Source organism: Triticum urartu, chromosome 4A (genome assembly GCF_056163025.1).
Source record: "Triticum urartu cultivar PI428250 chromosome 4A, HENAU_Tu73, whole genome shotgun sequence".
In the NCBI taxonomy this organism is placed as follows: Eukaryota; Viridiplantae; Streptophyta; class Magnoliopsida; order Poales; family Poaceae; genus Triticum; species Triticum urartu.
Window position 1 is genome coordinate 607,428,850 of NC_141876.1, and position 15,599 is coordinate 607,444,448.

The window sequence follows — 15,599 nt, forward strand, 5'->3', positions numbered from 1 at the left end:
CTGACATACGTTCTTGAAATTCATGAAAATTTTACGAATTCTTGAATTATCTTGGACTCCGCAAACAATTGTGTTAACTTGTGAACGGTTTTTAAACTTGCGAACATTTATTGATATTAGTGAACATGTTTTGAACTTGATGAACATCGTCTGAAATTCGTGTAACTTGTTTTGAAATTCAGGAGCATTTTTTTGAATTCCAGACCAATTTTGAAATTCTCTATGATTTTTTATTTTTTTTTGTTTGAAACCCTAACCATGTTTTGATGAAGCGAAAAAAAAGAAATAAATCTGAAACGAAAAGAAAACAGGGGCACCCCGGGCACACGGGCCGGCCCAAAACTCTCGCGCTGACAAGGAGGACGGACGGACAACGCGCCGGGTTGTCTCACGAGGAGGACCCAGAAGAGCAGGCCCAGCCCAGCCCAGGGGGAGAGCGAGACGAGAAGCCGCCCGCCGCCTCTCCCTCCCCTCGGCTCCGCTGCTAGGGTTCTTCTTCTCCCCCTCGCCGACTGCCACGCCTCTCTTCGCCACCCGCTTCCCGCTCCGTCCCCCGCCGCCGCCGCCGCCATGGTGAGGCTCAACGCCGACCTGATATGGAAGAGCCCGCACTTCTTCAACGCCATCAAGGAGCGCGAGCTCGACCTCCGAGGTTCCTTTCCCCTTCCTCTCTCCCGTCAGTCAGATAGATCTAGGGCTCTGCCTTTTTTTCTCCCCTGTCTAACCGGCGGTTCGTTTTGTCTTCGCGGCGGCAGGCAACAAGATCGCCATCATCGAGAACATCGGCGCCACCGAGGTGAGCTCCGCCACCCACCCGTCCTTCCTCTCATTCTAAGCTGTATGTAAGGTGCGGGCTCCTCGACCCAACCTCCCGGCCGGGGGAATCTGCTTCTAGGAAAATTGACTTCCTAGAACGGACGGGTGCAGAGGCAGAAGCTGTTTGAGCTAGATAGTTAGTGATGCAAGGAACACAGGTGTCTCGATTTGCTTGGCTGCAATTGAAGTGGGCTGGGGGCGGTAATGCTGCGGTGCCTTGTCAGGTTCACAGACGTTACTGCCGGGAATGTTTCTGTTGGTCATTCGATGATAGCTGAGCAACACCAGAGAGTGCTCATCTTGCGGTTACAGTTCAGAATAGTGTGTCTTAGACACTGCCATACCAGCCAAGTTTGCGAAGAATGAAGTATTGGACTGCATTGTGTAGCAATTTTACAAGGAGCACACGCTATAGGAGTGGTGAAGTTGTAGACCTTTCTTTATAAGAAATCAAGTGCTCTTCACTATGGAGCAGTGTTCATGTAGAAATTGCTAATCGGAGTGTTTATACACTTGCTCGCCACACCTTCAGTGCTTCGGTTATCGATTTGCTTGGCTGCAATTGAAGTGGCCACAGAGGCTGGGAGGGGTAATGCTGTGCTGTGGTGCCTTGTCAAGTTAGCAGACGTTACTGCTGGCAATATTTCTGTTGGCATTCGAGGCTAGCTTGGTAACATTCCTGCTAGTGGACTCATAATCCTTGTCCTTGTTATAAGCAGGGAGTTTTACCTGTATCAGTCTGTGCTATGCAATGTTATGCTGGGGTTGCAAGGCGTGACGTGGGTACTGTTTGAGCATATTTTGTCTAGTGTCCGCCTAAGAGTGGTGATTTTGTTGTTATGGTTCAGAATAGTGTTTTTATGCACTGTTATACCAGCTAAGGTTGAGAGGAATGAAGTATTGGAGTGCATTGTGTAGTAATTTTATAAGAGGTGCATATCGTAGGGGTGGTTAAGCTGGAGGCCTTTCCTCCCCATGAAAATAATTTACTCTTCAGCCTTCACTATGAGCAGTGCCCTCATAGAATTAGCTGCTAGGAGTGTTTATGTACTTGATCACCACACCTCTACTGTTCTGGTTACTTTTGCTTTCTTCTATGTAGTTGTCCAGGGCATAACAGTTTTATTATGCATGGCTTGTTATTGTGTTACCAGCCTACTCTCTTGTACTGACTCTACCATCAGTGACACACCTCTTGGCGATTTTTGTATTACCGATGGCTTAAAATTTAAAATGTTTAGCTTGATTTGAAATTGAAATCATAGGGATTTCTTTGTCTCATTTTAAATTGTTTGTAGTTGCTCCAGTTCCTTCTCTAGCTGTGTTTATAACTTGTCTTTGTTCCTTTTTTGATAACAGGACCAGTTTGACACGATTGATTTGTCGGACAACGAGATTGTCAAGCTTGAGAACTTCCCTTTCATGAATCGCCTTGGCACTCTGTTAATCAACAACAACAGAATTACACGTATCAATCCCAACCTTGGTGGTAAGAGGAACTATATCTTGTCTTGTTGCCATGTGCTTCTGTCACTTGCATAATTTGCTCCATAGCTTGTCTGTTTCTTCAATTCTCTTTGCTTTGCTGTTCATGTAGAGTTTTTACCCAAGATGCATACTTTGGTGCTGACGAACAATCGCCTCACAAGTCTTGCGGAGATTGACCCCCTGGCCTCTCTTCCAAAGCTGCAATTTCTCAGCTTACTGGATAATACCGTAACTAAGCAACCAGATTACCGGTTATATGTGATCCACAAGCTGAAGCATCTGCGTCTCCTGGACTTCAAGAAAGTGAAACAACAGGTTAGCAACCATCAAATTCTTGATAACACAATTATGTTTGATATTTGAATCATCTGTAGTCAGGCTTGATTTCTTGATTGTCATGTTGTCCAAATATACTTCTGCATAGTGCCAGTTATTTCGTTCTGAATGACATCTGTTTAATTCCGCTGCAGTTTTCTCTCATTTGATAGCCAATCATAGTCTCTAAAGTCAACATCCTATGTTTGCATTTTCTTTAATGATGAAACATCATTTACCATTTGTGTGCCACTGTGCTGCATTGAACTTTGTCTAGTTCTTCATATATGGGAAACCAACTTGTCATGATTTCTTCAATGAACACAGAAATTTAGTGATATAATGTCTGGACATAATATATTGCATGTATCTACAGCCCACATACATCTGCCCATATATGTTTTACTTATCTAAGATATGAGTTAGTTCAAATGAGCTCAAAATTTAGCAGCATTGCAGGCTTATGTGGTTTACGGCTTTATGCTAATCAATAGACTATGTCTGCTCTAAGTCATGTTTATTTTAATTGAAGAAGTATTAGTTGAGAACACCATCTAGATGCTATCGTGCTAGGCTGCTAGCCCTTTAGAGCATCAGGTCAAGATAATTCTTGGGACTTCTAAAAGAAAAGAGTTACTGTCATTAATTGACAGTTTATGAGTTCTGTCAGCAGCTAATACTCTTTTCTTCTATAATCATTTTCTTCATTTCTTTTTTAATGGAGCTAGGAGTTGTTGATTTATACCATGCCATAATAGTTTTATCATGAAGTTTTTTAGAAGTTCTGGATATGCACAGAAATCCTGTCGCTGCTTGATTTGTTGATTTATTCCCCACAGGTTGATTCATTTCCTTCGGAATGATTTCCAAAATGATTTTGGAATTGACCGCAGAAGTGCTGGCAGCAAAAGGGGGAAAAGAGCAACTCTTTTAACTGATTATCTGTGAATTATAGATGCATGAATGCCATTGAATGTTTTTTGGTTGGCATGTTCACTAGCATTATTTGCCGTGCCTGGTTTTGTGTATGTTTCTGAAATTTTGTATGAGATTTTGTGTTTATGTAGGAGAGAGCTGACGCAGCACAAAAGTTCCACTCAAAGGAGGCAGAGGAGGCGGCAAAGAAGGTTGCTGCCAAAGCTTATACTCCAGTAGTGATGGATTCTCAAGGCACCACAAAAGATCAGGGCCCTAAAGTAGTCGCTCCAACGCCTGCGCAGATCACAGCTATCAAGGTACACTCCCTCTTTTATTTTGGACACATACTGTTAATGTCATTATTGCAAGTTGAGTAGAACCCCTATGGCGATTATTGCATTCAGGGGAAAAAACATGGTCAGTTGTTTTACTAGCATGTTTGCTATGGACTTGATATTTACCTTCATATGTTTTGGTTTTACCATGATGTTCATGTTCATCTCAGTTACCGAGGCATCTTTTGTTCTCAATTACTGTATGTAGGTCGTGCTGTAAATGTCAGTATCTTCTGCGTATTTTCTTTTGTAATACTGATACATCTGGCTGCGAATTTGTGTTTAACAAGTTTGTTATCTGTAGGCTGCTATCGTGAACTCTCAGACACTTGATGAAGTAACAAGGCTTGAGAAGGTAACATGCCATGTGTCGTTTAGCTGTGGCGATTTGTGCAGTTTGAAGCACCTTATGCTGAGTACTGACGTGCACTCGTTTGTCACCATGATATCAGGCGCTGAGCACTGGCCAAGTTCCTGCTGAGTTTGCGCTCCCCAAGCCTGATACTAACATGGCTGAGGCGTCAGAGGAAGCTGAAGCTGAGAAGATGGAGACAGATGGTCAGGACCAGGAGGAGGATGGGGCTGATGAGCAGAAACAAGCAGATGAAAGCACCCCAATTCAAGAGGTACTGATATTTGCAGTGTGTTTTCTGCATTTTACTTCACATTCTAGTTTCCAGTAGCTGCTTCTTACGCTTGTGTTTGTTTACTTCCGCCGCAGGATTGATGTCATGCGCATACACCTGTGTCGACTGGGACCTTTGTCTGAACCTGGGCGCCAGTTTCCGTTGGGGGATGATGAAACCATGTGTGGCTACTCGATGCCTAATCTCACAGAATTCTCTTGATGAACGCTCTCCTAGTGTCAGTACTGCTGTATCTTGTGGACGCTAACAACGATTTTCAGTACATGGTACTGTTGTCCGGGTCGAGGAAGGTTTACGCCCAGCGGACCTAGATGTGCTGGATGTTTTAGACTGTAGAAGACGACGCATCGCGTGCTGAATGAATGTTGCTGAGACTCTAGTATCGCAGTGTGTTGACGACGCCGACTTGCTTGGGCTCCCATTGTTGTTAAATTTGCTACGCTACCTATTGATAGAGATGGTTTTCTTGTCGAATTTGGATCTTGCTGGGGTTGTAATTTCATCATGAGAGGAAATATCTGCATCAGTTTTTTGCTAGTACATCTCCATACCTTGGTGCAACCTGTGAAACAGGGCCCAGTTCTTTTGCCAAAATCTGGGGATTCTCTTAGAATCTGACCCCTACCCAGCTTCTCCCAGAATCTTTGAGCCCCATTTGTTTTACAATCCTGTCTAATTAGACTCTAACTAGATCGGATGGTAAAATAAATGAGGCTTAAAGATTCTGGGAGAAGCTGGGTAGGGGTCGGATTCTGGGAAAATCCTCAGATTCTGGCAAAAGAACTGGGCCAGAATACTATTGCTCATGATGGCATAGGAAACCAACCTTTGCTACATCTAAAGAGGGCGATCCAAACAATTACGACCGTCCATCTATAGAAGATCTATAAAGGCCAAAAACACTACCATTGCACCACTAATCCTCCTTGCCCCTTCGTAGAAAAAAAACTACCTCACAGGAACGGGAAGCAAATGAATCTCGCATGCTTTGCATCATGAGGGAGACATGTGGTTATGTCAAAATTTGCATATACAGTAGAAGAAATGTCTTTCCAATGGGCAACACCAGGCCACCAACCCTGTCGTGTTTAGAGGATCCATTTTTGAAAAGATCTTGCTTACTGCACAGATTATCCTTTAGATTTCTTTTCAGCTCTAAGGTGTTCTCAGTAACCTGACTGACAGATAGATACATAACCAGATTTGCAGAAAATATACATACAGGAAATCAATAAGGATGTTCAACATTTCTTAATACCTATTGGTCAAACATATTACTTTATTTGTTTCTTGATGGGAAATGATCATCATGTTTATTTGTCTACATCCTATAATCACATAAGGGGTGTGCTACTTGTCGTCTGACGGATCTTTAAAAAAAATATGCCACCTCATGAGCCGTCCGATTCTATGATGCAAGCAGTCTGTATAGTTCCTTGTTTTCTCTAATTTCCTGCAACAAAACCTTTGTTACAAAACTACTCTTCTCTAAGGCCAACTCCAGCGCACGACCCCAAACAGACCTCCGTTTGGCCCGAATTCTGTCCGTTTGGGATGGGCAACGGGGTCGTGTCCGGACCTTTTCTGGGATGCGGTGGCCGTGCATCCAACGCGCGGATGCATCCTTTGGCCACATCATGTCCGCCTCCTTTTTCAAACGCTATATTTGAATAACCACGGCCCGTAGTTCATGCCAGCGGCCCTAGTTGGCATTTCGCCGAACAGGACGCGGGGCGACGGCATGGTGGCCGTAGACGGCAGACATACTTGCTTTCTTTGCATCTCGACGGACGGGGCGGCCGTCGCTGCTGGACCCCGGCGTGACATTGAGGTCGATGACGGCCGAGGGGCGCGGGGTGGACGGCGCGATCATGCTGTCGTCTGACGACATCGAGAAACGGGTCTGGCCTTCGTACCTTGGCGGAGGAAAACCGGGCGACAATGGCGTCGGCGAGGGGCACTGCAGAGGCTGGGCGACCGATGAGCCTGTGCTCGCCAGGCCGACGGGCGCTGCCGAGAAGATCGCCGGACGGCACATCCCATGCATGAGGAGGGCGTGCGCTTTGTTGACGATGGCCTCCTTCTCGTCGAGGTCGGCCTTGTGCCGCGCGGCCTCCATCGCAGTGCGCTCGGCGGCGAACCTGGCCGCGGCGGTCTTGCCCTTGGCCGCCGTCCGCCGGTTCCTCCTCTTGGCCGATTCGGCGTCCAGCTTTGCGAGCTTCGCCGGTGAGAGTTCTGACCGCGGCTTCCTCGAACCCTTGGCCGCCTTCTTCTTCACCTTTCCGGATGGGTCGAGGGCCTGGCCCTCGGAATTTGGCCGGTCATCGACCATGGCGGGAGGGTGGTGGGCGGAGGGAGGTCGCGGGACGTGTGGGAGGGTTTGGGGGGGGGATGGCACGAAATGGGGTGCCTGGCCGGTGCTTTGTGCCACCGACGGGCGGGCCAGGGGAGGACAAGCACGCGCGTCCCGCTGGTCCGCGCACTGTCCATTTCACCTCAAAAGCGGCCCAAACTTGGGCCCGGATGGGTCGAAAGGGACATAAAACGGACAAAAGTCCGTTTACGCCCCCGCGCTGGGCCGTCTGGTATGTCCGCTTTGCCCCAAACGGATGAACCCAGATAGGATGGGGTCGCGCGCTGGAATTGGCCTAATTTCCTACAATAAGACCCATGTTGCAAACATTTTCTTCTCTAATTTTTTGCTTCAAACCTTTGTTGCAAAAACTGCAACAACATCTCCGGCTGCGGCATCTAATTTTCTACAACAAGATTTTTGTTGAAAAAATTGCAATAGCATCCACAGCCGCGTCGCGCACTTGCACAGTCGTTGTCGTTGTTCTGCAACAACGTACTTGTACATTCATCGTCGTCGTTCTGAAACAATGCCGCGTTGTTGTAGAAACATGTCTCGAAGGTGTTGTTGCAACACGGGGCCGAGCGCTAGTAGTGGACGTGGACGTACACTGCGGTGTTTTGGCTGTTGCCAGCATTGGTGGTTACATGGCGGCGGTGAGGTTGATGGCGCTCCACGACCGACATGGCAGATCCGCGGATCCGGTCGGTGGGGAGGTGTTTGGTGGCGGAGATCCGACATGGATGCGCTCGGCGACGACGAACTATAGGCGGCGGCGTTCGGCTTGGCCGCCGTCACCCTCCCTAGCAGTGGCGGAGCTTAATGCAAGTCTAAGAGGGGGCCTTAGGCAAAACAGTGAAGAAAAATTACTGCAGGGAACAAATAAGGAAAAGATCAATCTTTGCCCTCTTAGTTTTTCATGTTTTGACTCCCTAGCAGTGGCGGAGCTTAATGCAAGTCTAAGAGGGGGCCTTAGGCAAAACAGTGAAGAAAAATTACTGCAGGGAACAAATAAGGAAAAGATCAATCTTTGCCCTCTTAGTTTTTCATGTTTTGACTTTTGCCCCCCGTCCCTCCCCGAAATTCCTGTCTAGCTCTGCCACTGCTCCCTAGTCATGCGCTGCGGGATCTAGCCCTGTCTGGTTTGTGACAAGAGGCAAGTTTGCCCCCCCCCCCCTCCTACTAGTTACAGTTACAGAAACGTGGAGATGAAAGGGTAGCTCTCGACCGTGTAATCAATGTTAACCAAATAAAGCCACGACCATGGCCAGTGCGCGTCTGTGCACGAGTTGGCCGCGCCGGGACCGTGACAGTGTGTGTGTGTGTGTGTGTGTGTGTGTGTGTGTGAGCACGTGTATGTGCGCGTGTGAGTTAGTTGGTGAAGAAGCAGGGGGTGCAGTGCGTTGCCAGCACCGGTACTGGCCGCGTCGTCCAGGGACGGCGCTAGGGGTATTCATGGGTATTCATGTGAATATCCATGATTTTCACAAAACAGTGTTGATTTTGACAAAACAGTGACAATTTTTGAAAAACAACAATGATATTGACAAAACAAATACACATGAATACCCGGTTGCAAATTCCTGGAGCCGTCACTGGCGTCGTCCGCATCCGAGTGCGGGGTGCGGGACATGGTGAGTGGGCGCTGTGGGCGTGGCGTGGCGCGTGTGCACGCGCATGTATAAGACTCCCCGACCCCTGTGTGTAGCGTTTGTATCTTGAGTTGTTGCTTGAGGGAATCAAAGGCCGTTCATGTTGGCTCGGGCTAGCGTGAGGTGACAGAGAGAGAGAGGGGTAGGTTAGAGGGAGAGCTAGGGCAGGTTAGGGTTTAGGGTTTGGCTCCAACAATCCTGGGGACACGGAAGCATGGACGCTCGCATGGGATCGGCCGGCTGAGGCAAACGTTTCACATCACATAAACACGCTCCGTCCCAGATCGTTTTTGACACTAGTTATTACTCCTATGTTTGAAGCAATAAAATTCACCCTTGCCTTGGTTGAAAAAAAAAACATGGCACGTTGTGGAGCCGGACGCGCATTCATTGCTAGTTCAAGGCTAAGGACGCCAGGCACACGTTGTCGATTCGCAAATCTCGTGTCTTTCTACACACGTACGGGCCGAGCCGATCGAACCTCTGAACATCCAACACCAGTGACACACACGTACGACACGGACGCACGTCGCCCTCTTCCTCTTCCTCCCCGCGCGTCTCGCTCTCGCTTATTAACACCACCGCCACAAGCAGCAGCGCGGCTACGCTAACGCCTGTCCCGTGCGCGCGCGTTACGGCCAACGTACGTGCGCCGTTCTTAAGTTGTTTCTTTTATTGATCCACCTGTTCAGCGAGCACATCCAAGGGAGGGCGGCAATGGCGGCTCCGTTGCTGGGGAAAGGGAGGAGGGTGTGCAGGGAGGGGTGCCCCGGGTGCAGGCTGGACGAGGCCAACAAGGCCAACGCCGGCGTCCCCTACCTCAACTTCTTCTTCATCTGGGTCGTCTGCCTCTGCGCCGGTAAGAGCTATACATAGCCAGCGTGACTCGCGACCACCCATCTCTCCTCTCCTCTGCATCTTGCTTGAGCGCGTCTCTTGGATTCCATTCCATAAAGAGACACCTCTAGTATAGTATTTCGATCCTAGAAAATGCATGCCATACATTTTCTTTGAGGCGTTACTGTTTTTTAGCAACTTTTGAGGGGTTACTATAGCTCACCTAGCTATAACTCGTGAGCGACCGATACGAAATGTAAAAAAATAAAAAAAATCCCCAAAAAGTTGTTTTTGTTGTTGTTGTTGTGTGTTTTGGCGATCCCATTTATAAACTTGTCTGGGGAGAACAGAAAGAAGGCGTACCAATTTTTTTAATAGCAACCCCATTTCAATATTTGCAGTTGTGACAGCTTTCGAAATTTGATTCTTTTAAAAAAATTACTGTTAAAACCCTATTTGAAAACTTGCTTCCTCTGTTTTGGCTTGTTGTTATTAGATTTTTTAGCTTAAAAGGAGACATACTAAAAAGACGACGGCTACATGAGGTCTTTTTTTCCTACCTTATCTCTCACCCAGAAGTTGTGTGTGACACGACACAAAATGTAAATGAAAATCCCCAACAAGAAAAGTTGGTTACGTGTGTGTCGGTGGCTCTTTCTGGGAACGACAATGGTCATTCGGTGGTCCATATACCCCGATGTGATTTTTATTATATTTGAAGTGTTTTATATTTTTATTACCAATCTGATCCTAGTCGCAAAAACATATTATATTCATTCAAAAAAGGAAAAGGTATAGGCTGCACGGCCAAACACAAAATTAACAACAAATTGAAGAAAAAATCAATTTTAAAAAAATTGGGCCGCACCCAACTGAAGGACAATATATAACTCAGCGGAGGCTGCCAACCACAACATGTACACAGCAAAAAAAAAAGAGATATATACAGTAAAAGAGATGAGATTCGAACAATTTCGGACTTTAGAATACTAAGATCGACATGGTGCCCAACATGTTATTTCATTCATGGTTTTTTCTAGAGAGTCATGCAATTCGTTTACAGAACTCATATTTTTTTATTGTCACAATTGGACATATTTTTGTATATTTTATTATTATTTTAGTTCAGCTATATCAGATTAATTTAATTTTTGATGCTTTCTAACTAACACCCTGGTTTGTTATCTTTCCAGCATTACCGATCCAGTCGCTATTTCCCTACCTTTACTTCATGGTATGTAGAGATGTCACAAAAATTGCACCCCTATCTATTCTGATTGTATTCATGGAAATTATTGTTTGATGAAATATTGAATACTCTATGGAGTTCCCGCAACAACAAAAAAAAGTATACTCTATGGTGATTAATTTTATGTTCAACTTTGTTACATGCAACAGATTCAGGACCTGAAAGTTGCAAAGCAGGAGCAAGACATTGGGTTCTATGCTGGTTTTGTCGGTGAGCAATTACCCCTCAGACCCCCCCCCCCCCCCCCCCCCTCATCGTGTGACATTGGAAAATTAACGGGAAGAGAAGTGTACAAGTACATGAAGTAGACTCTAACGGCGTTATGACGTGTCGTCGGTTATTTTCTGTTAGTAGCTACTCACCATGCACTATATCTCTTAAGGGGCTACTTATTTCCTTGGAAGAACAATCAGTGCTGTGCCATGGGGCATGTTTGCCGACAAATATGGGAGGAAGCCCTGCATTGTGATCAGTATCCTCTCAGTGTATGACATATTCAGTTAAATCATATGAAAAACATATTTTTTACTGTGTTCAATTAAATCAACGAAAACCCTCTTATACATCTTCTTTTTCAGGATTGTACTTAACACCCTCTTTGGCCTTAGCACGACTTACTGGATGGCAATTCTTACTAGGGGGCTACTTGGGTTACTATGTGGTATATTAGGACCAATCAAGGTAAAAAATATCGTTTGAGTGGCTAAGATTAATTAAGAAGTACTTAAATGTTGAACACCCATTGTTGTGTCTGCACTCTCCAGGCCTATGCTTCAGAAGTCTGTACAAAGGAACACCAAGCGCTAGGAATTTCTCTTGTGAGAATAGTTCATCTTTATGTTTTGTGTTTCTGACTCGGTTACTAGCTGATAATTATATCAAACATTATATCGTAGGTCACATCTTCGCGGGCAATAGCTCTTATTATTGGACCAGCCATTGGAGGATTTCTTGCACAAGTGAGGATCAGTCCACTATGATGTAGAGTTATAGAACTCTATTCCTGAATTAACATTGTATTTAACCGGTTTATCAAACTAATGGTCAATTATTTCCAGGAGCATAGAAAAGATTCTACATCTGGTCTTCCAATAAAGCCATCACTGTAATAATTCATTGCGCCGCTATAAGTATATGTAAAAATGGTGTAGACCCTGAGAATAATATATAGATCCTCTTCTAATTGGTGCAAAAGCGAAAGGCTGGGCTAATAGGCAAGAACTTTTCTATCAAGGCAGTTCAAAAAATGCTTTATTCCGAGGGAATTTCCACCGAATCTGTATTTAACGCAAAAAGTGATAACTTGAACATTTGTTCGAATGATGAACATAACATGTCTCTTTGGAGACTAATTAGTGATCTTATATGACCCACCCTGGCTAACATTGTGTATTCTTTGTCCTGCATCAGCCTGCAAAAAAGTACCCGAATCTTTTCTCTGAGGAATCCATATTTGGGAGGTAAATTATTACTTGTATTAATGTTTCAGTGATATAAATTTTGCAGCATATATTGGGAAGATAAGATAAACTTTCAAACATCTTATAGGTTTCCATACTTCCTCCCTTGCTTGGTCATATCAGTACTAGCTGCAGGAGCATGTGTTGCATGTATTTGGCTTCCGGTATTGCTTCAAAAATCTCCCTATGATTCTGTTCTATACCATTAATTCCTACTTGAATGAGTGATTTTTTAGGAAACTCTGCACATGTACCATGATGAGAAAATAGAAGCTATCGACACAATGGAGGTACAAGTTGATGACTCGATCTTAGAAGATGGGAAAACTAAAGAATATGGGTCGGAAAGAATGGCATCTACAAAGAGCCTACTAAAGAACCGGCGGTTGATGTCAGCAATAATCCTCTATTGTGTCTTTTCTCTCCATGATACAGCTTATTTCGAGGTAATCTATACTTAGGTGTCTCAAATATACCCAGCAACATTTTAGTATGAAAATATGCCCCCCCCCCCCCCAGCCTTGTAGATATTCCTGAAGAATTTTGTATTTGAAGGGCTTAGATTAGGAAAAAAAATTAGCGTTTAGCCCCCTAATGTTTTCTGTCTAGCTCCGCCACTGCATACTAGGAACCAAATCAATTTTTTTATAAGGAACTAAAGCAACTTTCCATGTGTTCTGTAAATTTCATCTGCAGATATTTTCACTGTGGGCTGTGAGCAGCCGAAAATACCGGGGGCTGAGTTTAACATCTCAGGACATTGGTACTGTTCTAGCTATCTCAGGTGTGTGATGTTTCTTCAACTCATATAATATGATCATTGCACAAGCAGCAAGAGAGACATACTAAGCCCAAAATGAATGAATACGACATATGCACAACATTGCTCCTCTACGTATTAAATGTAGCATTGGTGTTGATCCCTTTACCTTAAGGTTGTTTTGTTTGATATTGTAGGGTTTGGTGTTTTGGTGTATCAACTTGTGATTTACCCATTACTTGCCAAGTATGTTGGGTTAATCAAGCCATTACGCTCTGCGGCGGTATGTGAGAAGACCATTTGATGTCGACATACTATTTAATACGACGAATCTATTGTCCAGTACTAAATGTACATTTTTTCAGGTATTATCTGTACTTCTCCTTGCAACATATCCTTTAATGTCCAACCTATACGGCATGGAGCTCCAAGTACTCATCAACATAGCTTCGCTTTTGAAGAATATGTTTGCAGTAAGTCAATTTTTATGATTGAAACAAATTGCTAGCTTGCTATTATTATTTATGATTTGTTTAAAGTGAAATAATACAAATTAGGGGTGTTACATGGGTGGGATCAAAGAACCATAGAGCCCATCTCGTGGAAATAAAATTCACACATCCCTGCTTACATTAGTAACCATCCTATAGAAACATGTTGAGCATCTAGAAAATATCAGGCCGGAAGAGTAATAAAATATTCCTTTAGAAAATAAAAACATGTTGATGAGTATTTTTGGACGGTCTAGATAAACCATATTTGAACACCATGCACACAAATGAAATAAAATTAATTTTTCAATATATTTGGAGAAAGCAAGCTCCGTAGACAATGATTTTAATATACAACTTAATTATAATCATATATTAATGTATCATCTACCTGCAAAAATAATAATTAATGCATCATCTCAAATGGAACAGGCCACGATTACTATTGCCTGCAACATTCTGCAGAACACATCGGTGGTATGTATCATCCATCTCGTTGTATTTCGTTATGAGACACCTTTGCTACGTTCTAACTTCTCTGATGAAAACATGTACAGCCACAAGAACAAAGGGGTGTTGCAAATGGTATTTCAGTGACCCTGATGTCAATCTTTAAAGCAGTAGCTCCAGCAGCAGCAGGAATTTTGTAAGTGCAGTGTTTTTCTTGTGTGTGTGTGTGTGTGGGCAGGAATTGTTGTTTTTTATTTTTTTGGCTGAAATTGTGCTTACTAGCCAGTTTGCTTATTTCTTGCCATTTTGCAGGTTTTCGTGGTCTCAGGAAAACATAACTGGGTTGTTCTTACCAGGTAAACACATTGCTCATCCAACGCATGCTAATTACATTTATATTGATAGTTTTTAACTAGAATGGAAAGAGGTACATATTATCAGAGCATATACTTATTTGATTTATTATTTGATATGCAGGTGATCTGATCATGTTCTTGATGCTAAACATGGTGTCAGTAATTGGGCTCTTGCTGACATTCAAGCCATTTTGCTCTATGCCTAGTGCGACCAAATAATGAACCCATGGTTATGTACATGCAGCTAGTGTAGTTAAATTAGAGACACTACCACAGATTTAATCCCTGAATAAATAAATACACTGTGTGGCCTTCATGTATTGTGTGATGAATATTTTTCATACTTTTAGGTTGCGTGATCAGACATGGCATGATATCTTTTTCTTTCAGTAATTTGGTTTATCTAACTTGCTTCTGGCAATACCATCAAGCATGTTTTCTAGATTATTGTACGGATCAGAAGGTTCTCCCAAAAAAAAAGATGCACAGATATTCTTGGACTTGATCAACACATCCACCATGGAAGCTTATTCCCTTTTTTTACGAGTACGTTCTTTTTCTAGCCGATGGAAGCTTATTCTTTGGACGGTTTTAGGTTATTCTTTTGCGTGGCTGCACTACATGAGTTGTCTCGCTAGCTATTCTCCCCATTCATGTCACCTCTACTCTCGCAATGCACCGATTCCATGCAACAAAATCACTAACTAAATCCGTAAAGCTAATTTCACAGGAGCACACACTAATTAGTTTACATGCCAGATTCTTCCGAAGGAAAGAGAGAAACATACTCCCTCCGTCCCGAATTACTTGTCGCAGTACATCCATTTCTGCGTCAAGTAATTCAGGGCGGAGGGAGTTCTGCGACAAGTAATTCAGGATGAAGGGAATATGAGTATGATTTAGGCTACGGTCTGCAAGCATAAACTTGTGATCCAAGAACCAGAGGGGCTCCCTCATCATGAAGCCGGTCCAGGTCCATCCCTGCAGCCACCATATGCTTCCATTAGATTAGCATGACACTGATGGTGTGTCAAGTCTGAAGGAAAAATGATAAACAGGTAAAATACCTTAGAAAGCACTGGTAAAGTATGTCCTTGACACGCAAATCATTAAGCAGTTTGTGTATTTCCAACAATGTTGACCTTTAGCTTCCCTGTTTCTAGAGACTTGCAGTGATCATTGAACACCTTGCTGCAATTGCTGATATCCAGTTGCTGCAGCGAGATTGGAAGGCCCTGTTCTGGCAGCCTTGAGATTCCCAAACAACCATTGATCTTCAATCTCTTGAGTGAAGGAAGGCTGTGCAACGACGCGGGGAGATATTTGAGATCATAACTGCAATCCCGGAATTCCAGCTCTTGCAAGGACTGCAGGAGCTGAAGCCCTCTCTCTTGCTCTTCTGTTAGTCTCGTTACAAACTCCCAATTTTCAAGTTCTAGGTATTGGAGGGAGGAGAGTTGCCTGCAAACTGA

General features: G+C 44.1%; 2 protein-coding genes and 1 long non-coding RNA gene across 4 annotated transcripts; 2 read left to right on the forward strand and 1 right to left on the reverse strand.

The window, feature by feature from the left end:
- Positions 1-462: 462 nt before the first annotated feature.
- LOC125530479 (U2 small nuclear ribonucleoprotein A') lies at positions 463-5,059 on the forward strand. Its single transcript, XM_087519222.1, has 8 exons — positions 463-652; positions 756-796; positions 2,176-2,305; positions 2,414-2,619; positions 3,687-3,854; positions 4,177-4,227; positions 4,325-4,498; positions 4,594-5,059. Exons 1-8 carry the CDS (start codon positions 571-573, stop codon positions 4,597-4,599), a joined length of 858 nt encoding a protein of 285 aa, XP_087375348.1. The 5' UTR covers positions 463-570; the 3' UTR covers positions 4,600-5,059.
- Positions 5,060-9,114: 4,055 nt separating this feature from the next.
- Positions 9,115-14,896, forward strand: LOC125530478 (putative peptide/nitrate transporter At3g43790). 2 transcript variants are annotated; one of them, XM_087519220.1, is made up of 17 exons: positions 9,115-9,383; positions 10,555-10,595; positions 10,760-10,820; positions 10,993-11,095; positions 11,189-11,291; positions 11,375-11,428; positions 11,507-11,569; positions 12,021-12,070; positions 12,159-12,234; positions 12,307-12,516; positions 12,767-12,854; positions 13,028-13,113; positions 13,196-13,303; positions 13,754-13,798; positions 13,879-13,967; positions 14,084-14,127; positions 14,249-14,896. In XM_087519220.1, the coding sequence occupies exons 1-17, from the start codon at positions 9,242-9,244 to the stop codon at positions 14,344-14,346; spliced, it is 1,461 nt and encodes a 486-aa protein (XP_087375346.1). In that variant the 5' UTR covers positions 9,115-9,241; the 3' UTR covers positions 14,347-14,896. The 2 variants fall into 2 exon arrangements, with proteins under 2 accessions (XP_087375346.1, XP_087375347.1); XM_087519221.1 differs by lacking the exons at positions 10,555-10,595; positions 10,993-11,095.
- On the reverse strand, positions 14,815-15,599 carry LOC147977253 (uncharacterized). The gene is made up of 2 exons (XR_015601818.1): positions 15,195-15,599; positions 14,815-15,108 (listed from the first exon to the last, which is right to left on the reverse strand). It is a non-coding gene; the product is annotated as an uncharacterized LOC147977253 (long non-coding RNA).